This window comes from Vidua macroura, chromosome 9 (assembly GCF_024509145.1).
Source record: "Vidua macroura isolate BioBank_ID:100142 chromosome 9, ASM2450914v1, whole genome shotgun sequence".
NCBI lineage: Eukaryota > Metazoa > Chordata > Aves > Passeriformes > Viduidae > Vidua > Vidua macroura.
The window spans coordinates 11,896,085-11,922,544 of NC_071579.1; the positions used below are offsets into that span (position 1 = coordinate 11,896,085).

A 26,460-nucleotide genomic window follows, 5' to 3' on the forward strand; every position below is an offset into this window, starting at 1 on the left:
AGTTGCTACAAGCGCGTAAGTGCAGGCGGCAGCGCTGTGAGGAGCCCGAGGGGCTGCGGCCGCCCCCGTCCCTCAGCGCACATTTGCCGCCCAGCGGCGGGGCCGGAGGGAGGGAGGGAAGCACGGGCGGAGCGAGCCCCGCCGCTCCCCGCCCGCTCTCCGCCTCTCGCCGCCGGGCGGGCTTGGGCCGGCCCTTCGCTGCTCTCCCCTCCCCTGGCAGCTGCGAGCGCTGGCAGCATCGCGGGCGGTGTCTCGTCCGCGCCCAGCCGGCGGGAGTCGAGGGACGCTGTCCGTCTGTACGCGCTGCACGGCCCCGACATGTTCCAGCTCCTGCGGGGCTTCCTTCTGCCGGCGGCCGCCTGCGACGGGAACAGGGATGGCGAGTCCCGGTACGCCAACCTCTTCCGAAAACTGGACCTCAACGAAGACGGGAGGGTGGACATTGCCGAGCTCCAGACGGGCCTCCGGGCCATGGGCATCCCTCTGGGGAAGGAGGCGGAGGAGGTAAGCGCGGGCCCGCAGCCGCTGCCGAGCGGGCTCCGCCGGCGCCCCGCGGCCGTGGGGAGGGGAGGGCGAGGCGGGCCCGGCCGCCGCTCAGCCCGAGGGACGGGGCGCGGCCCGGCCCGGCCGGGGCTGCAGCGCGCCCGGAGCCGCGTCCGGCGGCTCGGGGCCGCTCCTTGATGGAGGCGGCCTCGGGCCTGGCCTTTTCCTTCCCCGGGCCGCAGTTCCAGCGCCAGGGGCCGGGTTGTACAGGCACGCCCCGGGTTGTAGGCGAAGGGTCCCGAGCGCGTACAGCTGTCGGCGGTTCCTCTGCCAAGTGGGTTTACTCATCATGTGTGGACTTTTGACATGCTTTGACTTCTTGTTGAGTGATACTCAATAGCACATGCCCCTTCTAGCACGATAAAGGGTGGTAATTTACAGCTTTTGTCCGCCACTCCACCCATGCATAATCTGGATCAGAGTAAATTAGGGTTTGCTTTGGGCAGCAGGTACTGTAAACCTGCATAGCCGTAGGTTGCAATTTCAGAACTAGTTATTTAAGCTGAACACACAGACATGGAGGTTATTCTTCTTGGCATGGACTGTTGTCAGATATCGAGGCCCTTTATTAGAAGATGCACACTTGTAACAGTGGCCGTGAAACCGACGGTGCCGAGACTCTTCGTGGTGTGGCTTCTGCAGTGATCAGTTGGACTATTGCATTTCTTTGTCCCTTGTATCAGTGCTGTGACCTCAGAAGTCAGTAAAACTTAAGTCATCAAGCATTCCAGTGTGATGCAGGCTTGACCTGTTACCTGGAAGAGAAACGTCTCTTTCCTAATTATTTTCAGTAATCCCCAGGGATCAGCATATAAAATCATTTAATACACAATTCTGTGGGCACAAGTGTTTGTGTGGTAAGGCAAGTCTGTGCCGACAAGACACACATGGGTTCATTCAGCCTGAGCAGGTACACGTGAGAAGTGTGGGAGAAGCTGCTATTGTGACAATTCTGCTTGTTTCAGTTTAAAGAACGATTCCAGGGCATTCCACTGCTGTGCCTGGACTAGCTGTTACATACTTTCTGAAGGAGGTGCAGGAAAAGGAACTTAAATTTCAACTCCATTGTTAAAAAGTATCTTGGGTCAATAATTCAGTGATCTTATGCTGACTATGTGACAGTTTTTCCCTGTGGCCTGGTTATTTCATCTCTGTTTTGCCGCCTTCTGTTATATTTAATTCTCTGTCTCCTATACTTAAGAGAAAAGTATCCAACAGGCCTCTTAAGTTGAATGGTGTTTATTCAAGAGTATAAATGAAAGCACACTTTCACTTCAGTGTTGCTGCTGGTCAAAATCATCTTTACAATAGCACCTTTTGTGTTCTTAGGCTTTCGTAATTAAAGGAGGGATAGGTTGGCCTTCTTGGTTATCCATGAGAGTTGTCAGTGTTCAGAGCATGCTAGCTATGAACTCCAGTCACAAATTTTAGACACGTTGTTGTAAACCTGTTGTACCAGTTTGACTGTAACAATCTGGGGGTTTTACTTGTATTGAACAACAGGGAAACAGGTGACCAAGTAATTTTCTGTTGTTTAAAAGGTGGTCTTCCCACATAATTCACTGAAAGCCCTGGTGTGCTGCTGAATATTTGAGCAACTAAGAATTGAAGTTCTAAGTTCTTTCTCAGAACCAGTGATCTTCATTAGTCGTGCACATCTGAGTAGGTGTCAGATTATTCTCAATTGCTTCAGGATAAACTGAAAGGGATTCCCATGAAACAGATAGACATACCTGGATGTAATAGAGAGCAGGAACTGCTGCCTTAGTTGCTAAAGCCACACAGAATAAACAATATAAACTGTGAGTCATCTTCTCATTTGGGAGAGGTGGAAGAATTGTGCAGGGAAACTTCTGTGTGCTCACTGTTTTACACTAGGGTGGTCACAGTTGGAACACTAGAGTAGTGCTGTGTACCTGTTAATAACTAGACTTCTTGTAATACGAGAGCCTCAATAAGCCTTGCCTTCTGCCTTTTTGTGGCTAATCTGCTTCCTGTACTTTCTTGCAGCTCAATGCTGCCTTCTCCCACTTCAAGCTCTAAAGTGATATTCAATTAATTTTTCTTACTGCTTGCTTCATTTTATTAATGAAGTCACACATTGAATCATCATATTTGGAGAGGCAGAAGTAGTCTTATAATTACTAATAACTAATGAGTAAGGAATTGAGACATAAAAATATTATACAATGGGGCAAAGTGTTATCTACTGAACTGCTCAGCCCTGCCAGCACAGTGGCACCATAGCATGGGCAGAGCTTGAGATATCCTAGAGCAGAGTCAGTTTTGCTGCCTCATGGGAGCATCAGAGACTCAAACCTCATTATATTGATGCTAGTCTGTGTTAGGTTTTCAAAAATCTCTTGCAAGGCTGGCTTCCAACACATAGGATGAAATCCATGTACCTGGGAGTGCTGGCCATTGTCCTTCTGCACTTTAGCTACTTTCTGGCTAACCTGTGGAAAAGGGACTGTTTGAGTGTTCCTGGGTTTCACTGCAAAGTCAGTTGGTTGATCCAAAGTTGTACCACCTTCACACTATAGTGTTTGTGCTACTAAGTACTGTTTTGCTCTTTTGTCTTAGGTGCAGTTCCTGTCTAGAAGGAATATGCATGTTTTTAAAAGAGACAAAGCTACTATCCATTTGAGTAATAGACTCCAGGTATGCACCTTCCATCAGCTGTGAACCTGGGTGCTAAGCTTTGGAGGTGGCTTGCATCTCCCTCTAAGGAAGAATAATTTTTCCCCCATAGCTCAACCTGACAGAACCTCCTGACTGTGTTCTGCTTGACCTCCCTTTTGGCAGTATCTGACAGACACAAGTAAATGACTGGAAAATCTGGAATGCGTGCTGCTTGGAGGCTCCTGTTTCATATTGTAGGATGTTACCTGACAGGAATGGGTTACTTTGCAAAGCTTTGCATAAGATTTCTGACATGATATGTCATTATCTAAAAAGGAGGAAATCAGGGTGGTAACTATCAAATGTTGCTCTACAAGCAATATTAACAGCTATTGTACAGTGACTTTGATAAGCAGGGACACAAAATAGATGCTGGGATCAGATCACAAATGATCTCATGCTGTGTCTTCCGAATGCCGTGAGTCTTGTAGGCGGGAGCACCATAAATGGTGTGAGTGGTTGGATGAAGTACTATTTTTGTTCATCCTTTCCTTCTGCTGCAATCAGTCCTTACAGTAAATCTGTAGGAGGTGAACCCCATATTTCAAGCTTCAGTTTGGGATAGGAACAGCCAAGTATTCAAATTCAGGTGCTATTTATACATTGAGTTCTGGACTAGGAGTAGGAAGACATTACTGAAATTAATAACTACATTCTGGAAGCAGTGTAATGATCTTATTTGGACTAGCTCTCTTAACTTTTTGACATAAGCCTTTGGCTACGTTAAAGCTCTTTTGGATAAAGAAACAGTGTGAAGAGACACCTCTGTGTGGTGGAGACAGGGCCTAATGAGACTAAATTTGCAACAATCAGACTATTGTCTGTTTAGAGTAATTGACTGTTTCTGAAAATTTGAGTCCAATCATGTCTAGAAATACTCAGAACACTTGAGGTATGTTTCTGCATTTAAACCACAGGAAACTGAGAATTCTGCCAAGTGAGGCAGGCCCCTGTGCTGTGTTCCACTGCTGTGTCTCAGCATGGGGATGGGTGAGAGCAGCCCAGGTGTGTATTGCTTCCTTCTGTGCTTTTCTCTGGCCTCTAAAATCTGCAGCTAGATAGTGCTTCAGAGCTTGAGCTTTCTCTAGCAGTTCTTAGTCCAGAAAGCACACACTTGTTTAGTGACTGAACTAAATATGTCCTTAAATATTTCTCCACCGCTTTATTAAGATTCTTGCACTTATTTTAATTTTGGTAACTTCCCCTCTGTGGCAAAATTAGAAGGGTAGTCGACCAAGGTAACTGAAGCCTCCTTAATCACGTTGTAGCTTGGCTAGAAACAGAAGAAACAGTGATTACTTTGCCAACTTGGAGGAAGATACATGGGTATCTTGTATCACACTGTATCTACTCTTAGAATTTATCATACCTGATACACAGATCCGCAGTCTTAAAACCTTCAGTACTTCCCTGTCACTATGTCATTCTTTATATGAATTGAAACTTTCTCTCACCTTAAGAGTTTGCCCAAAACCTGGTATTATAGATTTAGAGTAGTCTGACATCTTCAGCTTTTTATCAAAACAGATATCATGTCATGTGATTGTAGAAAACTGGAACCATTCAGTTCCTTTAAACTTCCCTTTCCTGGTCATAATAGATGTGATGATTATGGCCGGTTATGGGGACTTAATTGTAAAGTACCACAAATATCTTCAGCAGTGTGTTCAATTAGTAAATTTGAAATTGAGTGTATTCAATTTACTTTGCTTCCATTGTAAGCAAACATGTAAATCATTATTTAATTTCTATGTGTTCAGAAGCTTTTAACTGATACGTGCTGTAGTCTCCAAGTCTCCATATGAAAGAGCAAGATGAATCTTAAATTTGTTTTCATAACACTTTAAACATCCAAGGAGATAAAATGAATTATTTTTTAATACTAACTTGATAGGTTTTTTTTTCTTGAACGGTGACAGAGTACAGTGAATGATTAATTCTTCCTCCTGTTGCTGCAAAGTGCAAGAATGCCAAGAATTCCCAAATATGGGAAGCCTCACCTCTGAGACCTCTCTTAACTGCTGTGTTGAAATGCTTTGCTAAATCCCTGTCTTGAGACAGCAGTGTGTCCCAGGTGAAGAAGGCAAACTGCTAAATCTTTTGAAGTTACTATGGCTGGGATGCCTCATAAGCAGAGTTGTCCTATTTAATGGGAAAACTCAGTCTACCAAGTATGCTCAAAGTCAAAAATACTAGTGTAACTTGCAAAGAATGCTGAATGAAAGTTCAAGGGATAGTTTGCATCTTCCATGTATGCTGTTTCAGATTCTTAAAATTTAATTCATAGCTATGAGTTGAGAGAGTTTATCCAGGTCCTGAAGGAGCAGCCTCTGCAAGGCATTTTGGGAGAGCATACTTGCACTTGCATCTTGTCCTTTTTTGTCTCGTTTTCTAGTGATTCTGTTAGCTGAAATGGACCAGGGAGAAGATCTCTGCCAGTGCTGTCCTGTTTCAGGGCAGAGCAGTGCTTAGGACAGGGAACAGGAAGGGGAAGCTCTGCAGCTGATAGCAACATCTGCTGCTGTCAAGGGTGCAAGTCTGCTGTACTGGAGTGGGGGGCTCCTACTGTCTGTCTGTAGCAGGTTTAAAGGGCCTGCTTGGATACTGTTTACATGTTGGTAGTATCCTTTGGGAGGCAAGAGAGTAAAAATGAATGCTGAATTTGGACAAGTTGTGAGGCCTTTAGAAGCAGTGCAAGTTCCAGTTTTACTCAATGCTGTGCTGGATTTCTGAAGGTGAAGTGTCAGTCTAGTTCATGTGTTATGTGGCCCACTGGGCTATAATGCTGTGTGAACACATCCTCAGGCCCTGTCCCTTTATGCTGGATTTATCTCCCAGCTGATGTAGTTTGGCAAGGCTGACTTTAAGAATCTTTGCTAGTGATTTTGGGTTATCATAGTCTGCATAAATTTGTGTAGTTTTAGCAGATATAAATAGGAAAAGGACTATTGTCCACTATGTGTCCACTAAAGGGAGAAGTGTGTATACTTCAACTGTGACTGATTTTGGTATCCAATAATATTACAGCTGAATAACTTAAAACTGTAGACTGCAGAGCTATGTGAATGGCTAAAAAAATACTTAAGAGGGAAAGAACTGAAAAAGGGAAAAAAATAATCATGGTTGGTTTTATATATAGTAACTCTGATTTTAAAAGCAAATGTGAAATATGAAGTGTGAATGTCTAAAGACATGATGATGTTCTTACTGTGGTGCTGGAGTTCTTTGTATGCAGCATTTGTATCTGTGCCCTTTGGAACTCTGGTAGCAGATTGCAGGACAGATAATTGCTACTTGCAATTATATCTTGAAGTGCTGTTTTTTGCTTGGGTCTTGTAGATAGCATGATAGGAAGCAAGTAACTTCCTGATGAATCACTTCCTATTAAATATTCTTTACATTATATTAATTAGCTGAAATCACAAGCTAATGAATAGATTGATATTCCTTTGTACTCAGCAGCCCCACCTTCTATGCACAGTTCAATTTTGTAAACAGAATGTGAAGACTCATGCACAATACACAAATAATGATACTAAATAATATAAAAATTAGACTGTGAATTTAAAAGAAAAGTCTACATGAAACCATCAAAATTTCTAGTGTATTGCATTCATTGTCTTTTAAGTTGTAGCCATGAATGTGTTAAAGTTCATAACTTTGGCACAGAGCAATCTAATAATTCATCAGGACACTTACAGAGGAGGGTAGGGAGGTTTTGATGTGTATATAAAGCCTGTCTGTAATTTATTTTTTTTAACAGACCTGCTGGCTTACTTACATTTCCACACCAAATACAGAGGTCTTCTGACAGAGTAGGAATTCAACACTGCAACATGATTTATGTAATGGAGAATTAAAAAAAAAAAAATACCTTCAGAGTTCCAGTCTCCTTGTGGCTTCTTCTGTTGGTGTTACTTAGTTGTGCAGGACTTGGAAAATAGCTGTATTAACAAAATATGCAACAGAAAAAGAATAAAAATAGTAGAATTATGAAGAAAAGAGGAGGAAAGACAAAGGTGACAGTGTCATGACCAAATAGACTAAAATGCTCCTGTGCTGACCTGTTTGTTTGAAGGCCTGTAGCATTAAAAAGAAAGATCACAGAATCATAGCATTGTTTGGATTAGTAGTGACTTTTAAAAGGTCTTGTAGTCCAATTCCCCTTGCATTAAGCAAGGGACAACTTCAACTACATCACGTTGCTCAGAACCCCACCCAGTCTCACCTCAAATGTTCCTAGGGGTGGATCTGCCAGGCTCTGGGCAACCTGTGCCTGTGTTCTACCACCCTCATAGTAAAAAACTTCTTCCTTATATGTAATCTAAATCGACAGTCATTACATTTAAAACCATTACTCCCTGTCCTATTGCTACAGACCCTGCTAAAATGTTTGTCTCTTTTATAAGCTCCTTTAAGTACCAACAGGCTGCAATAAGGTCTCCCTGGAGCCTTCTCTTCCTCACTCTGAAAAACTCCAGCCTTTCCTCATAGGCACCTCACAGGAGAGGTGTTCCTGCTCTCTGATCATCTTTGGCTGCATCAGGTCTGTGTCTTTCCTGTGCTGGGGACCCCAGAGTTGGATACAGTACAGATTCAGGGGGGGTCTCATGAGGGCAGAGTAGAGGGATGGAAGCTCCCTTGAGCTGCTGGTCATGCTTCTTTTTCTGCAGCCCAGGATATGATTGGCTTTCTGGGCTGCAAGCACACATTGCTATAGCTCATGTCATCATCTAAGCTGTCTTCCTATATCTGTCAGTAATTAACAATTCTTTATGTGGGGATCATATCATTTTACCCAGTGAATTATCCTTATTGCTTGGGGTTACAGTTTTTAGGCAATGAGAAAAGAAATGGTGCACCTTGCAGAAGAAACATTTGGATCTGAGCCTTCGTAAAAGGTGAGGTGATCCCACAGTAAGGCAGTAACAAGAAATGGCAGGTTTTATGTGGCAGGCATGCCAAACATTGTTTCCCAGGACTTGTGAGTGAGTGTTGGCACCTTGGTTGGTTCCTGCTCTATTGTAAGCATGCCTATTTTAAAATGCATCCAGTTCTCCTCCATCTGAGAAGCTGGTGACCCAGGCACTGGCAGAGTGACAAGTGGCTGTAATTATACAAAATCTGGTAGTATATTAAATGCAGAAGAGCAGAGCTGGATTCAGGGTTGAACTGAACTGGGGAGTGATTGACTGGTGGAGTAGTTCGTGTGTGGAGGTTGTGGAATCTCCTTCCTTGAAGGTGTCCAAGACTCAGTTGGATGTGGTCCCACACAGCCTGATCTAATTAGACCTAATTAGACATGCTTTGAGCTGGGGTTGAGTTCAATGGACTCCAGAGGTTCCTTCCAACTTGAATTACTATTTGATGCTGTGAAGGGGCAGTTTGTACCGAGGACTTAGTGTGCCAGGCTCCCCACAGAATCCAGAGGTGTCTTCTTACTGGCTATGCCCAAGGAGTATGGAACCCCCAAGAGGAAGTTTCTGCCCACCAAGGAGAAGACAAGCTTCTTTCGGTGTTCCTGTTAGTTCCACAGACTTGCAAATTACTGATTTTAATCTGAAACTTTAACACCCACATAATTAGTTCACTTCACAGACAGCAAGAGGCTTTTGTTTGCATGAGCTTTTAGATTTGTACTGAGAGAAAAACACATGTGCCATATGGTTTTGTTCCCTGTCATTTCTGTTCTGCTTCACTGAGAGTGGCTGAGACTGACTTGAAGTCTGGAAAATAACTGTCAAAACAAAAGTAGGAAATAGAGAGTATGTTTGTGCTTACCATTTTCTCATTGTTGCAATATGGAATCCACTTCTTTGGCAGATGAATTGAAAGGTGCCCCCCTTCAGACACAGAAATTTCCTGCTCTCTAAACTTCCTAGGAGTTCCTGTTTTCTTTGGCTCACATCACCTCTGTAGTGGAGGTTTTGCAATTATAATTTAGTTCAAGTTTTGTCCTATCTGTGAGACAGAAAACCACTTCCTTGTTCTGCATTTTGGTTTGTGTAGTTCAGGTAGCAATAGGGAACAGTAACAATTGGTGTGGAGTAGAACTCACACAAAGTGATTACAAGTATCACATAAGTCACCTCTTCTCAGGAAGGTGTGGGAGCCCAGCAGGAGACTCAGACCCTGCAGCAGGAGGTGCCATGAGTAGAGTAAAAGATGGCTTGAGACTGAGTGTCTCAAGAGGGGACTCTTCAGACTAGAGTAAATTTTAATGGTTGAGTTTGGTTGGTTTTTTGTTTGGATTTTTTTTTTTGAATGATTATTCTACTAGCCTTTCTTAATTTCTTGTTAGAAGGTTGTGGTCAGGACTGTATCCATAAATATCTATAAATGTAAACTAACTTTATTTTGTAATGGGAAATCTGAACAGCTTTAACCATATTGACAGAGGCATGAAACTGAATTGATGAGTATATCTATCTGTGTTGACAGGTTATTAATAGAAATTACAATCAAGCTGGACTTATGACTATAATAAGAACACTGTTTTTCAAAGCTGATACCAAATAATAGTTATCTGAGTATGTGGTATCTTGAGTTGATTTTTATTGTGCACAACTTGCTGTGTTATGGGAGGTAAATAATTTGCTCATTTCACTGTGGCATACCACATCGTTTTGCTCCATTTCATTGCGATATCCTTGATAATCGTATAAATTTTGGTTTTTTGAGATGAAATTTTAAAGTACATTACTTTTTGTATAGGGATAGGGAAGATGAAGGAGGCAACATAAATGTATTTAGATGTCTTCAGTCTTTTTCAGACCTCTGCAACAAATACACCAGTTTTCTGCTTCCTTTGTGTTTAGTTTCTGTGGCCTAGAACTTGTTGGACTTTGGTCTTTTGAGGACCTCTGCTAATTAAAATGGCATAAACAAACTTAAAACCAGATTTTGCAGATTAGAACAGCCATTCAGATCTTGCTGAGGCTTACTTCATTCAGAAACTACAGTTGCACAAGGCAGTCTGCTGAATAGAAGATAGGTGGAAGAATTTTTGGCCTGTGCTTTACACGGAAGCTGCAGTGCCGAGGAGCTGCAGTTAGTGAGTGCTGTCAGGTTGGTCTCCTGGCTGGTACTGAGTGCTGCTCCCCCAGGATTTTGCACATTGAGGGAACCCACAGGGACCAATGTCCAAAGGAGGGGATAAGACATCATTTCCCCTTAATTCTTGTGTTCTAGAGCAGGCTGGTTTCCCTGCTGGCTCCCTGCACATCCTGCCGAGGAGATGGCAGCGCGAGGAGCGATGGCAGCGGCTGTGGCCCCGCTGTGCCCTTGGCTCTCCGTGCCCAGAGCTGCCCGTGCTGTGGTGTAAAGCCCAAGCTCCTAAACCCTGCAGAGCTTCCCTGGGCTTTGCCTTGAGCACGAGCCCCAGCAATTACAGGCTGCTATAATTGCCCTTCTCTAGCAGTGAGTTTGCACACGTGGAGATGGTGACGTTTCCTGGCCCTTTGCTGGTGGAGAAGTGTCTGCCTGGGCTGTGTTTGAGACTTGTTTCCTGCAGTCCTGGCAATTGCATACCGTGCATTCAATGCATAGTTAATTTTACATGAAGTGTTTCTCTCTGCAGGACAGTTCCTAGGAAGCACATGCAAGAAAGGAAGAGAAGTGTGTTTGTATTTGTTACAAGTTTATTTAAAATTGTAGTCAGGGCTTCTGTTTGAAGCAGAAAGCTGCGTTCTCTTGAACGCTGAGGGCTGCAAGTGCCAGTGGGGCAAGATCTTTGTAATTTCTTGGTTAGCATTTAAAGAGTTAATTGCTGTTTGTATTTTTTATCTTTATAATTCATAATTAATAGACCACTTTGTTAAGATGATAGTCAAGGTTCTGCTTATTTTACTGACAAATTTCATGTACTGGAAATTCACAGGCTTAAACTTGTTCTCTCTTGGGTTTTCTCCTGTCCCCCACATCTTCCACAAATTATTTGATACCTGTAGGTATAATTTGCCAGTGCTGGTAAGAAACCTTAAAATTTCTGCACAGAAAAGTTATGTAAATAATAAATAATGCTTTCTTAAATATATATTTACTGCCAAGTGTTTTCTCTCCCTATGCAAATATTGAGTGTGTTAAATTCTGAAAACGAAATTATGTTTTGTGACCTGCTGTAATTTGGACAAATAAAATATTCATTTTTCTCTCAATAGAAAATTTTTAAAGCTGGGGATACTAACCAGGATGGACAGCTGGATTTTGAAGAATTTATGCAGTATCTTAAAGAACATGAGAAAAAGATGAAACTGGCATTTAAGAGCCTGGACAAAAACAATGATGGTATACCTCGACTTATTTTATTTGTTCAAACATTGTCTGAAGAAACTGCTTTAAAAGTAGTGTAAATTATATTTGTCTGACTGGAAAAAAAAAGTTGTGAATATGAAATCCTCACTACTTTTCCTTAATATGATCACAATTAAAGTTTGCTATAGATTAAAAAAAAATAGTCTTTCTTCTTTCTATTTTCTCCAAGTACACTGAACTGGGGCTTCTTGTTCCCCAGATGGAGAAACTGTGAAGAAATTTCTGACTATTTCTAGATATTAAAAATGAACCAGTTTTTAACTAACTGTATTTTTGCATCCCATTTGCTTCGTCCCTGTAGTAGACAATGAAAATACATCATCTGTGCTAAGTTGATTTTTAAATCATCTGTGCAATTATTCAGATGTTGCAATGAGCTCCAAGGTGCTAAGTTTATTAAGATCCACATTTTAAATATGTATCATCTTTATCTTAATGTTTCAAGGAAAAATTGAAGCCTCAGAAGTTGTCCAGTCCCTCAAGATATTGGGTATAAACATTTCAGAAAAACAGGCAGAAAAGATCCTGCAAAGGTCAGGAATTATTCTTTTTTGAGGCAGCTTAATCTTCCTTGTATTGTTAATTTCTATATTTTTCTATTTCAGAGAGGGAGATAAATGGGATTATGACTTTGAAAGGTTACTATTGGAGCATTTACTTCTGGGAGGAGAATGTTACTTTATTTCTCTGTAAATGTTGTTGATAGAAAGAAGCACTGTATTATGTTTTTAAATGGAATAGGACAGATGCACTTGGATAAGTGTGGTATTGAAAAGCCATGGCAGATTCAGCCTTGAAGTCACTATATGGAATTTACAGTCAGTTGTTATTGATGTGATAACCCAAGTTAAAAAAAGGGGGGGAGGGGGAAGAAAAAAAAAAAAACCGAACAAAACCCACCATGACTATTTCCTTATGTAGTTTTGTTCAATTTCTTTTCAGTATTGATGCTGATGGGACAATGACAGTAGACTGGAATGAGTGGAGAGATCATTTTATGTTTAATCCAGCTACAGACATTGAAGAAATAATTCGATATTGGAAACATTCCACTGTAAGTTCAACTTCTCTTTTAACCTAGTGCAGCTCTTAAGTTTATCTCTGCTGTGTTCATTTGATATTGAGTACAACAGCTTCACACTTGTTATATTTCAAGAATATCTGTATTGTTTGGTTTTCCTTTTCACTTCTTGCTCTCCCATTTACAAGCAGGATTGTGTCCGATGAGTTCCTTCTGAACAAACAACGTCATTTAAACTTTGCAAATAATTATCAATAATTCTTAGGACAGATCATCTTCCTCTTTTGGAGGTATTTCACAGAAAAATAATAACCAGAATATTATATATTTTTCTTTGTACATTACAGTACGATTTGATTTATTGAAACAACTTATATAGACATTTTAACTGTTTCTTATGTTGAAATTAGTATGTGCAGTTATATAGTTATAATTATAATTATATATAATATGTATATATATAATTATATATATATAATTATAAAATCACTGGTGTCTTGACTGGTGATTTTCTGTGCACATCGTGCTCTTTTGTGCCATAGAATTTAATTTAAACATACAGAATATACAGCAATAGGTTATCCACTGTGCAGAGAAATTTTTTAAGTTTTTATTGAATGGAGCTGTTAACACCTCAGTGACTGATTTTTAAGAACAATAATAAAGTAAGTAAACCAATAGTAATCCTGTTTGCTAAATATCCTTCCTGTAGATTATTGGAGGAAATAAGGTAAGGTTAGATGCCTTTGAATATAGTGAGACCATTTATATCTCCAGGGATTAGTCAGCATTTCCATAATAAAAAACAGTTTATGAGATCTGAGAGCTTTGAGTGTTTGAAAATGTATAACCTCAGTTCAGGAATGCTTGCCAAAAGGCAGTTAGCTCCCTGTTTTCTGAAGAAAGCACTTGAAGCACTGCTGTGAGATCAAGTAGTCCTGGTCCCAGCTTAGTGGAAAAATACTTTGCTTTAATAAAATGCTCCTTACTATTATTAAACATAAGATCTGTATTTTTCTTTTTTTATTATGGAATGTCAATAGTTGCCCCCAAGAAACAACTGAAGGAGTCTCCTGTGATCTTAGTGTTACAGTCAGCTGATGACCCAGTTATCACAGCAGGCAAAATCCAGCAACACAGCTGGTCTTTGAGATAAGAGCAGATGTGAGACCTCCCAGTCTAGCTGGCATTTACAGACAGCTCTTACAATTCTGTTTTTATTATACAATTGCTATCAGACTCTTCCAAGCATATAGCTACAATGAATAGAATTATTATGGTAGCTGTGGCCTTTTTATTACAAACACCCTCAAATTTGTCTTTTCTTTTCCTTAGTTGTATTTAGGTCTTGGTACACACAAGGTTTAAACCCTGGTAGATCCACATAATATCTCTTAGAACACTGAATTTATGTTTTGAGAGTTTTGATTGATCTTTTGATATTTTCATAGTTGAGCAACTGATGATACCTCACTTTGAAACCTCAAATGCAAGGAAGATGAAAGGATTTTCCAATTAATCTGTTCTGTGTTCAATATCCAGAATAGCTGTTGCTTGTCCTTTTTGTTCAGTGGCTATATTTACACTCTGCAATTTTTGTCCCAAATGGCCAGGACAATATTCTGTTTACTAACAGAGAGAGCATGCAGCATAAATTAGGGATATAATGCCTACAATTAAAATCAATGGGAGTTCAAAGGTTTATCAGTTAACACACTTTCTGGTTAGTACTTATCAGTTATTAATAAATTTGTGTTCTTTTTATACATTTAATTTATGTGTAATAGCAGATTTGCATTATCTACAGTGTACTTTTTCTCATGTATCATGATTATAGGTTACACTTGAGCAAAAGTGACATGTGTGATTTCATAGTGTTATGTCTTAGTTTTATCATTAAAAACTATATTAATGTTATTTGATCAAATCCAATGGCAATACAAACATGCCCCCACCTTAATGAAATGCCAAACTTTTGTAGCTGAAAAAAGTAATTAAATGTGTCTTTGAGTATAACTGATGATAAGAAAATCTATAAGACATCTGTCAAACTATTTATTTGGTAGGATAATACACAGCAGTCACTGGAAATAGAATATTCTGATATATCAGCTGTTAAAACTCTGCTTTAAAATGTTGGGGAGTGAGGGAGAAGGAGGCATCCCACATGTGTGAATAAATTACCGTGAGAGAAATCTCTTGTTAGCAACCGTAGGAGATTACCAAACTAATCCCACAAGACTGTCTGGTGAAAGGTTAGCTGCAACATATAAGCATTTGAGCTTTAGTGCTGACTTTAAAGGACTGCTGATCATGACAGAATGTCTTTGCTTGGGCCATACTCAAGGAGGAAATTTGTCGTAATTTTTAATGATGATGGCGCAGTCTTTGAAATGGTGGGTCTGTGGTGTTACTGCTCAATATCTATGTAGAAGTCAAAGTTACTTTTCATTGAAAAACAATGCATAGCAAGTTAATTATAGAATGTAAACTAGAGATATTTTTTATTTGTAACTAGCACTTTATTTGCACATACTTAGGTAGTATATTAATTTGGAATTAGAACTGTGGATAAAACTGAGGTGATGGAACGAGATAGTTACTTGCACATCTTTGCTTTGGATTCATAAAGGTATTGGATATAGGAGATAGTTTGACTGTTCCAGATGAGTTCACGGAGGAAGAGAAAAAGACTGGGCAGTGGTGGAAGCAGCTGTTGGCAGGAGGAGTGGCTGGTGCTGTCTCTCGAACAGGTACAGCACCCTTAGATCGCCTTAAAGTCATGATGCAGGTAGGTGCGATGTTCAAGAATTTCTCAGTTTCCAGTGTATCACTTTGAGCACTGTTTTTAGAGATCTGTTGGGAAAAAATTGAGGGCCTAGGTCAGTGTTTAAATTGCAGAGGTCTGGCTATGTTTTGGCAATTTCCATTTTTTGTGTTCATAAAAATGGTATTTTATAGAAGCGGGAAAATTGTAAGCAAAATGGTACAGTGCTTGTGCTACTAAAATTAGATTTTTTCAATAGTGCCTATGGTTTTGCTAGTTGATATATTTAATCAATTTAATACTGATGAGTTTTATTATCTAATCAGACCAATGTTCTGTACTGTGACTTGGCTTTGTTTTTTTTTTTAGGTTCATGGTTCAAAGTCAAACAAAATGAATATAGCCAGCGGTTTTAAGCAAATGTTGAAAGAAGGTGGTGTCCGATCCCTTTGGAGAGGCAATGGTGTAAATGTTGTAAAAATTGCTCCTGAAACAGCTATTAAGTTCTGGGCTTATGAACAGGTAGGATGATAAATCACGAATGAAAATAATGCTAAATAAAGTCCTAAATCTCCCTCAATGTTCATTATTGTTGTATTACATAGGACTTGTTGTAATTGGGGATTTTTTCATAGTAATTTGAGTGACTTTCAGATTTAAAATAGTCTACAGAATACTTACTATTAGGCAGATTTTACTGTTGTATTATAAGCAGTGCAAATAAATTACATGTGTTACATGTTTTAAACTGTCCACATGTGGCTTTGCGTGGAGTACTGCATTAATATCTAGATTGTTGCTGCAAAGTGACAGCAGGCAAAAACTTGGCACATTATGCTAGCTGAACTTACAGGGGATTCATTTAAAGTCAAATATCACAGTGCTATGTATGATGCCCTCATCCTGGATTTCAGAGTTATATTTACCTCTGAATCAGCTTTAAGCATCATGTTAAGGCCTAATCCTCCTTTGGAAAATGAACTCCCATTCTGGTGTATTTAAATGAGCTTTATTTTTGCTCTGTGAGGCATGCTAGTGCCTCAAGTAAGACCAAATGAGCACACAGCACATCTCTGTACAAGGAGGAGATAAAAACAACAAAATATCAAATAAATGTGGGGATGTTGCAAAACTGAACAGCAGATTTTGGTGCCACAGAGTAACTTCGGGCACATTATTCTTCACTCATGGAATGACACAGTGTGCACAGTGCTCAAAGTGCTTCTGTGAAAATGAACCTGTGCTTCTGTGAAATCTTTAATTCTTTGATTGGACAACTGGATCTGCAAGGGAATTTGGTTGCTCTTTGTTTTCTGGAGTTCTTAGTGTAGGTACCCTTGAGCTGGCTGTTTGCAGAACACCTGATGGTACTGCGGGTGACTGAGGTATTTAATCTAAGAGTTCTTGCAGGCTTGAATGTTTATTGTGCACTGGAGAATCTTTTTGGGTTAGCAAATGTGACTGCAAATATGTTCTTATGCTTGAAAAGGCATTTTGTATTATACTCTTGCCTTTTATAATAACTCTTACCACTCCTAAAAAACATGTGTGTTTGTGTTTTAACTATACAGTATAAGAAGATACTCACTAGGGATGATGGAAAGTTAGGCACTGTTGAAAGATTTGTATCTGGTTCTTTGGCTGGAGCAACAGCACAAACTTCTATTTACCCCATGGAGGTAAGAGAATCTGCTTCCATTGGAGCCTGCAAAACGTTTGGTTTCTTTCCTAAGTAAAGCCCATTTTGCTTTTGAAAATATTGTAAAAATTCTTCTCTAGTCTGGTGCCCTAATTTATTTTTACTTTGGACTTCCTTTCAGACTTTCAGTGCTAGGCATTTTAGAATGTATTAGGTTCTAACTGATTCTTATAATGTTTTGCTTTATAATATTTTTAAAAACAATACTTAAATAAAACCTAGTGCAAGAAAAAAAGATCATCCAAGAACATTTAAAATACAGCATGATTCAAGCATTTTGTAAATTGGGCATAAATCCATTTCCTGCTATATCTAAGCAAGGAATAGTCTTGTCTGGACAGAGCTGGAGTTCTCTTGTGTTATGATGGGAAGCTGTGTCTGATAAGGGGAATGGTGTGGGGGAAGGATGTAACAGCTACAGCTCAGGCTGGGTGGCTTGGCTGCTCTTTCCCCTGTAGGACATACCTGTAGGTGGTACTACACACTGCAATTTACCTAGTGTTAGTACATTAACTGCTCCAGTGTAACTGTTACACACCATTTCACAGAAACTACATCTATTTTCTTTACTGCTGGTTCTCCAGAAGGTTTATCATTTGTGCAGATCCTTGTTGGAATAGATGTTGGGGCTGGGACTAAACCAATACCAACATCAAGTTTGGTAGAAATGGCAAATGTAACGTAAATAGCTTTTTCATGGGTAGGAATGGAATGGAACTGTTTTCATTGCTGAGGTAATAATGATCTCTTTAAAGAGCATCCTTGCTGTTCCAGAGGGTGAATCCCAGCTGAGCTGAGTACAGAGATGGGTAAATTAGGGAAGAACTGAAACATGATGTAGATTGTCTGGATTACACTGATCAGTGGAGACAAGGGAAGTGTTCTACAATATCTTCTGGTCTTCCTCACAAAGATATGGTAGTGTCCTAGAAGTGGTTTTAGGATGTTTCTAAATAAGAGATCAAAGCCAAGTGACAAGAAATTCCTGAGGAAAATGGAATCTTATGAGGCTTATAGTAGACCAAATTGTTGCTCAGGAAACTTCCTCTGTGGTTTCTTTTGGATGCTGTTACTAATTACTTTGTCCTAAGATGCAGTACAGACTTGCTTGCATTATTAATCAGGTGCTGGGTTTCAGTAGTGAGACATAATTATTCCTTACATTCCTCAACTACCTCTCTAAGTGTCAAACTTTTTGAAATATTTTCTTGATATGCTTTAGTGTTCCCAGACCAGAAGTATCATCTGCTAGCATGTTAGTACTGTCACACTGAATATTGTCTACACTGTTGCCTTCAAGTTGATCAAATAACTGCCTGTTTTAATCAAGAAAATAAAGCTAAAATGCAATTTTAAAAGGCTAAGAATTTGTAAGCTAGTGTAATATGTGGTGCTCTGCACTAAGGACAGAACTTGAAGAAGCCTGCTGCTAACAATGCTTATCAGTAATCAAAAGAGATTTGCAGCACCAAAATGCAAAGCAGTTCTAGAGAATTCAATAAGCAGAGATATACTGTGGATCTAAAATAGATTAACAAATAGGTATGTAATTAAGGCTGCTATTTTTTTTCCTTTTAGGTTTTAAAGACCAGGTTGGCTGTGGGTAAAACAGGGCAATATTCTGGGATGTTTGACTGTGCTAAGAAGATTTTAAAAAGAGAAGGTCCAAAGGCCTTCTACAAAGGCTATATTCCTAATATTCTGGGTATAATTCCTTATGCTGGCATTGACCTTGCTGTTTATGAGGTGAGTTTAGATCACTGAATGCACGTAGCTGTCATTAATTAATTTACAAAAAACGTAAATATTTTTTAGAATGTTTGTATTATTGTACTATTACAGCTGGTTCAATTTTAAAAAGACAAATGAGAATTTCCACTAATGTTACTAGACCTCAGTGTTTCTGTTTGCCCCTCTTGAGGAGTGCCTGGGGAGATAGGCCCTTCCATGCAAGGGTACCAAGCAGGAAATGTGCTATGAGAGGATTATACAGGCCTTGGCAGTACCACAAGCTTTCATACTTACTGAACCTTGTTAGACTGGAACATACTCGTTTTATAGGAAATATGTGCCTTTAAAAGGATATTCATATCATGATAGTTTATACATTTTTTTTGCCAGTTGTTAGGTTTATGAGTGGATTATATTAACTTGAATTCCTTCTATGTCTGTGCATGTTACCAGAATTCTTTCTGGCTGACACAGCTTTTCTGAAGAGCTTGGAACACTGCTGTCTTTCCTTTCCAGAGAGACTGGCACCTGTTTCACCCACCAGAAATGCTGAAAGTCCTTTATCTACCTTAGATAATACATGTTGCTTCGAAGTGTCTTAAATAACTCAGACACACAGACTAATTTTTTTCTGGTCTGGACAAATCATTTTTTGACACTGCATTAGCAATCACCAGAACTGTTTGAACAAACATTTTCAAAACAGTATGGAATTTCTTTTCTGCAGTTTGCATCCTTGTTTCTGCATGGGATGATGTGCACAGATGTGAGAGCTTTCATTGCGCTCTGTGGGGTGCTGAGTTGTCTCCCTCCTCCTCTCCCCAAAGTATTACAGGTGCATGGGCCCTTTCCTGCTGCTGGATCTTTTAAGGATTTCTCTTCTAGGTACTATTGTAGTCTGGTTCTTCTAACTATTGTAGTCCGGTTGAAGCCCTTCCCTGTGTACTAAGGTGTTTACCTCTGCACTTCAAGCATGTAGGACTGGCCCAGTGAAATTGCTGCTTTTCAGGATTGAGCCCTTAGGATTTGTTATGAATAAAGAAGCACTTATTTACCTTTTTGAATGCAAATCTCTTGTCTTACTGTTTAATTTTGTACCTCGGCAGCTCTTAAAGAGTACGTGGCTAGAACACTACGCATCGAGCTCTGCAAACCCAGGTGTTTTTGTACTGCTGGGGTGTGGCACCATTTCCAGCACGTGTGGGCAGTTAGCCAGCTACCCCCTTGCTCTTGTCAGAACACGCATGCAGGCTCAAGGTGAGTTCTCTTTCCTGAAAATGCTTCTGTGTGGTCACATGAAAATTGTATCATGTGGGATAGCTCTAGCAGAGACATAGGAATGAAAAAAAAAACAACTTGGAAAAACTAAGGATGTAGCTGGAAAATTCTTCTTAATGTTGGTCCCTTCTCCCTCTTATGCCCAACACTGTTGTTCTTCATCCTCAGTTTAAAAAGTAACATTTCAAGAACTGGTGCTTTGTATATTCTGTGAGCCACATTCCATACATGACTACCAGACACAGCCCCTGTCATAGTCTGGAAGCACTCTTCTAAACTTTACAATGTTTTCTAAATTTTAGAGATTAAATGATAGGGCTTGAATTGTCTTGTGAGGGTAGACAGCAATGTTTGCTCTGTAGGACATTTCATTAGCATAGTTTCATAGTTGAGGTTTTTGTTTGATAGGTTTCTGCACAGACTTAAGGATGGGAGCCTAGGTTTCCAAAGGAACATAGGTATGGATAATGCTTTCCATTGGGATTTAGACACATGGATATCTCCCAAATGTCTGGGATTAAAGGAGCTCTTTTCAGTGGACCTGAGATAGTAGGCTCATGATCCAGGTGTTTGCTTGAGATTTTTAATATTACTAGAACTGTTTTATAACACCTTCTCTTTTTGTTCTAGCCTCAGTGGAAGGAGCTCCACAGCTAAGCATGGTTGGTCTCTTTCAAAGAATTGTTGCTACAGAGGGACTCCGAGGACTTTATAGGGGCATAGCCCCTAATTTTATGAAAGTGCTTCCAGCTGTCAGCATCAGCTATGTTGTATATGAAAAAATGAAGCAGAATTTGGGAATAGCTTGAAATGAAGGAAAAAGGTGAGATGCTTCTAATGCTGTTGGAAACACCAGAACAATAATGTTTTCTCAAGTAATCTGCTCTCACAATTAGAGACAGACCTTTATAGAGAGATGCTGCGACTTCCACATTTGCCCTTAAATGGGAAGAAACTTTCTTAAATTTTAGTTCACCATTTTTAAACAGATACCTATATTGCACTTTAAAATGTCACTGAGTTGAAAAAAAAAATAATCCAGAAACTGTCTTTAAATCAGCAGTATGTTTTTATTTTTAGGAAATCGTGCATATTTTACTTATTGGGGCTTTTTTAACTTGTCCTTTCAAAATCTGTATTTGTCTTGGATGAAACCAAAGGTAGGAGAAGTTTATACTGCCTTGATACTGAATATATGAAAGTGACTTTGTGTTTTGTCATGCTGCCCACACTCAAGCAATTCACAGGCAACATTTTGCATGCCTAGAAGTGAGCACTTTTGTTATTTTTGAAGACTGAGTGTTAAATTCATAAGAAATAGCATCTTGGATGCACACAATGATGGAATAACACATTAAAATGTAGCCCATCACCTTTGTCTTTAGGCAAACCTTTTTTATTTTTCATTATTTAAAGAGCCTGAGAAACTGCTGTTCTGCAGTGTTGGAATACCTCAAATGGATTTACATGGTATTTTTGTAATACAATCAGCAATTTTGATAACTTGCTTTCATTGCACTTGTAAATGTCAGCACCATTAACCATGACAAAATTTGGGTTACAGCTGCATGTTTTATAGGATCATAATACAAAGGAAGAGAAAAAGCTTGGATGTTAGTTCCATTCCATACAAGTGCAAGTTGCTATTTAAAAACAGGATGGAGGATCCAGTATGAAGCTGGTAGTAATTGCAGTACAGCCAATGGCAGAGCTGTTCATAGCTCTGCAAACAGGAATGCTTGTCATTTTGGACTCTCCATTCTTTCCCTTATTCAGAGGGCTACAACCATTCTGTGCTTTTAGCCAGTAGAGAATTGCATTATTATGTAAAGGTTTTTTACAGTTTTGTCATGCGAGATCAGTCTTCTGTGCACATTGGCTGTGGGTGTGAAATTGGGATAATAAAATACTGAAGTGTTTTGTCCAGATGACCAAGTGGCAGTGCTGACCTCAGGTGCCCATCAGATTGGTGTTAATGTAGCATGCAAAGCATGCATACAGACCTGTTAGTGCTTGAGAAACAGCTCCTCCTCAAAAAGCAAAGCAGCCCTTCCTCGATGCAGAACATTAGGTATTTCCATGTACAAGTCCTTCCAAAGTGACTTCCTTTTTTTTTTTTTTTTTTTTTTTTTTTTGCCTTCAGGCCTGAACGCTGAAATAGATTAACAATTATTACCAGACTCATTTGTTGGGCTTCTTCTGCTTTCTGTAATGTGTACTGTCTTAATCTTGGTAAATTCGAGATTATACTTACCTTGACCTTCTAAAAGCAACTGCTCTTAGACCACTTTTTGAAATTGGATTACTGAAGGAAGAACTTTATTCTGTTAAGACAATTAAGGGTCTTCTTTTTAATTCTTTCTCTTTTTTGGGCAGGCATGAGGCGTGCATGATTTTTTTTTTTTTTTTTTTTTTTTAAGCAGAAAAATAAGCAAGTAAACAAAAATGACTGCCTGAATCTCCCTTGTTCTACATATGCTTTGGGCCATATTTTTCAAACAGCAGTCACACGTAAATTTGTGTTCAGTGCTTCCATGGTTGGTGTTTATTCTCCATAAACTGATACATAGCAATTCCATAAAATTTGTATTATAACATTTTTTATCACATTTTAGAAAATGGCAGCTCTAGCTGTATTTTGGCCTTCCCTCTGGGGAAAAGTTGGACTTTGCACTTTAAAAAAAAAAGTCATTCTATCCAAATCATTTATGTGTATAATGCCTTCCTGATCTAAGTTTTTTTTGGTTTTGCCAATATCTTTGTACCTTTGTGGGATTTGTGAGATCATTTGCTGGTAATTGTTTGACTGTGACCAATGAGCACATGTATTGTGTGTATGATATAAAGATGACTTTAACATTTCTATCTTCCAGACTTGTTCCATTTTGTTTATAGTGTGCAAGTGCCATTCTGAGTATTGAAATCATCGTGACCTTTTCAAATGTTGGAAAGATGAGCTGTTTCAGATTTGATTTTTCATTATGTGCCTTGATGATGACTATGTTCAATTGTGTATTCTTTGTCTCTTAAATGTATGTTTACCTTTCTAGCTCCAAAAAACTACCAGTTTCTAATAAATCTTTGTTTCCTTATCTGGTTGGAGTGTGCTGATGTGTTTTTTTCAAGGTCTGATAGATGACACTTTTTTATTGCATTACATGCATAGTACTCCATGTAAAAAATGGAGGCAATTGATCTAAAAGTAGGTTTCAGACTAGACTGTGCTTTGCTATTACACTGATACTGAAAACAGTTTGAGATAAGTCGATTGTCATCCTGTTTACAACTCTCTCATTGCTTAATGGAAGACCACATGTTTAATATTTTTGCTGTTCATTGAACAATATTAGCCAATAATTTGCTTCTGTGTATGTTGCGTGACAGAACTCTTAATAATCAGGGACAAACATACTTGCTTGTATTACTGCTGATCTTGCTTTGTTGTTAATCTTACTTGTTAGCCAAAGGATCAATATAAAATCTTTTCAAGGTAATTGACTTAATTTACTCTGCATGTGTAGTATGGCTATGCTACTAAAAGCTTGTTAGCAGCCAGCTTTGACAATTCCTTTTGAGGTTTTCACACCAATCCTTCAAATGTTAAAGATAACTGTAAACAAATTAGGGGAAGCTTTTCTTGTCTCTGCTGCAAATACAGTTCTTTTAACATACGATTTATAAATTTTCTTTTAAGTAATGGAAGAGGTAGATGCACAGTGTGTGATTCCTGACTAAGTGAACAATTTGATATTCAATTTGACTTGAGGCAAGAATGCTTTTAATTGCAAATGCTCTGCAAGAAAAGCCCAGAAGGGAAAGGGGAAGATTATTTGTTTTTCCTTCAAGATGTATGTGGAGTGTGACAGCTATTCAGTACCATTAACACTAGAAAACACTGCAGAAGTGGCATGAAATCTAAAATAGTGCTGCCAGTGTGTGTCTCTCCCTCTTGATTGTGGTGGGCTTCCTGGCAGGATATGCCTGCTGCAGAGGGGGCATTCCTTACAGTGGTACCAGCCAGGGCCCAAGCTGCCTGGCACACTGCTCATGGACAGCACACACCTGTGTGCTGAAAGCCCCTTGGCAGCTTTCCCTCCTGCTAAAGAATGCCTGGTGCCCAGCACTCCCAGGTGAGACTGGGTGTGGGCCTGCCTGGTGCCCAAATTAGCCTTCAGAGGCCCAGGCTGAGCTGACTTCTGTCCTTTCCTGCCTTGCTTCACAGTTCTGAGCTGGCTGCACTTGCTGGTACAGGCAGGATGTATTGGCAGCTTTCTCTTCGTGCCTTTCTGATTTTAAACGGTTGGATATAGTGTACAGGAAGAACTGTGTTGCAGTAAGTGCTATTGCCATGTATAAATTACTAAAATATCAAGGATGTCTCAACCTGCAGGCGATTTGCAGTGCAAGGAAGTGTGGTTTTTAAATGCTTCCCCTTCTGATGTCAGAGTTGTCTTGGGGAACGGCTTTTAGGACTCGAATTAAAACAAGATACTGATTCTAAACTGTACGTTGTGGAGAACATAATTGATAAGAACTGGATATTTAACACAGTCATTTTTGAATATTGACAGTCTTGGTGTGTAACTTAGGACTAGCTTCTAAGCCCTCTTGGTATCTGAAAATGTGTAGAAGTATTATCTTTTTTGTCAATATTTGTCCAGGGTAAAAATTGTCTGTGTTTTGGCAACTAAATAAATGCTTGAGTATTGTGCACTTAAACTCCTACACATTGCATCTGCTTTGCTAAAGGGCTAACAAAGAAGTCTGTTATGTGCTGTGTAAGTTTTAGAAAACACCCATTGTGTGTATATACATATGCATTTACATCTATTTATGTATATACATGTATTAAACCTTCTCTTCTTTGCGCCAAGTTTGTGCATCTCCTTTGTGCAGCAGCTGGAACAGCCTCCAGAATGGCCTTTTACTTGAACACTCTTTGAGCCCTGAAACTGCTGTCGCTGCAGAACTTTCCCCTGCGAGCTCAAAGTAGGAGAATGAGAAGTAAACTCTCTTAAATGATGTGTCAGTGGTACTCATGCTAAAATCCAGAACGGTTTGTCCCCCACTAGGCTCATGTGAACTGGAATATCTAGTGCCCATCCCCTGGAGGTAGGTGGTGGCAAAAGCCTTGGCTTGCAAGGTGGGAGTGCAGTAGATGACCTTTTGATGGGTTCTCCTGCCATTTTAAACTAAGCCTTTTGTTAACATACTTGCCCTGTAGTTTAGCTCTTGCTGAGGCTCTGATCTGGAAGCACTCGCGTTTTCCCTAAAGCAAATGCCATGGGTTTTAAGTGTTACAAACTTGTGTATGAACCACTCTCTCCTCCAGCCTAAACACTCCTCTGGGCTGTTTGCAGGAATCGTGCAGGCTCGGACTGCATTCCAGCAGTGCCATCTACTGTCGTGTAGTAACACCCATTTCTGAGAGGGGTGGCTGTCAGGCTCAACGCTGGAGTTGAGTTCATTCCCTGCATTTATTTTCACAGCAGAGGAGAAAGAGTTTATAACAGTGCAGGATAAGCCCAGCCTAAGCCATGTTTTTACCACAGAACCATGGAATCTGTTGGCTTGGAAGGGAACTACTGGTTTGCTGTTGGCCCTAGCATGGGTCTCTGTGATGGCATGTCCCTGCAGCCTTCCCCATGCCTCCGTACCATGTGTGTTGCGGTTTGGCAATGGGGCCATTTTGCTTTCCCTAATTAAACAAATTCCTTAACTATAACGGGCTTGCTGTGTAGGTGCAACACCCTCTGCCTCTTCCAGCAGTTCCATTCATTGCACTGATACCACTTTTACAGGGCATTTGTGTATGTTTGCTCCATCTAACCCCACTAGGTTAACATAACATAGCTTCATAGATTTTTAAGCCCACACTCTTAGCTCCTTTTATGGCCTCCTCTGATAACTGCAGGTCAATTAGCTTCATTAAATTGCTTCAGTGTGTGTCTGTATCTGTCACATTCATTCCTTCCCGTGTAAAAAACCTTTTAAACAGTTTGGTCTGGGCAATAACTGTCTAAATTAGAAGTTGTTCAGAGGATGGGGTGTTTTAATAGGACTTGCTTTACAAATAGGATTTCTGAGTAATCTTGGTGGTACAGATTACTGTCTCAATCTTGGCAGTAGCTCTGAAGCCATCCTTCTGAAAATAGATGCATATAAAAAATGTCACCTTTGCACAATAAATTCTAAAGGTAGCAATTCAGATTCTGTATATATCTCAAATGTAAAGGTTTCTACTGTCAGCTCAAAGATTGCTTGCAGGATACATGAAAGAGCTGCATTTTAGAATTCCATTCCCAAAATTGTTGCTTCTTTTTTCTCACTAGCTAGACAGATTTTGCAAAGGTTTCAGTAGGTAAGAAGGATTGAGATGTAATTGCAAATTTTGGTGCTGATGAGGAAGGGTATAATTCTGACTCA

The 26,460-nt window shown here is 39.8% G+C and overlaps 1 protein-coding gene across 1 annotated transcript; it reads left to right on the forward strand.

Annotated features, from left to right (window-relative positions):
- Nucleotides 1–255: 255 nt before the first annotated feature.
- SLC25A24 (solute carrier family 25 member 24) lies at nucleotides 256–23,126 on the forward strand. Its single transcript, XM_053984650.1, has 11 exons — nucleotides 256–504; nucleotides 11,385–11,511; nucleotides 11,984–12,071; nucleotides 12,481–12,592; nucleotides 15,192–15,350; nucleotides 15,696–15,848; nucleotides 16,898–17,005; nucleotides 18,604–18,771; nucleotides 19,863–20,013; nucleotides 20,665–20,857; nucleotides 22,908–23,126. The coding sequence occupies exons 1-10, from the start codon at nucleotides 319–321 to the stop codon at nucleotides 20,841–20,843; spliced, it is 1,431 nt and encodes a 476-aa protein (XP_053840625.1). The 5' UTR covers nucleotides 256–318; the 3' UTR covers nucleotides 20,844–20,857; nucleotides 22,908–23,126.
- The last annotated feature ends 3,334 nt before the right edge of the window (nucleotides 23,127–26,460 follow it).

Bases quoted from the DNA above. Each gene is read 5' to 3' on its own strand.
- SLC25A24 (XM_053984650.1), top strand. From the start codon at position 319: ATGTTCCAGCTCCTGCGGGGCTTCCTTCTGCCGGCGGCCGCCTGCGAC. The intron at 12,593-15,191 runs GTAAGTTCAACT...GGATTCATAAAG, and splicing joins GATATTGGAAACATTCCACT to GTATTGGATATAGGAGATAG. The intron at 20,014-20,664 runs GTGAGTTCTCTT...TTTTTGTTCTAG, and splicing joins AACACGCATGCAGGCTCAAG to CCTCAGTGGAAGGAGCTCCA.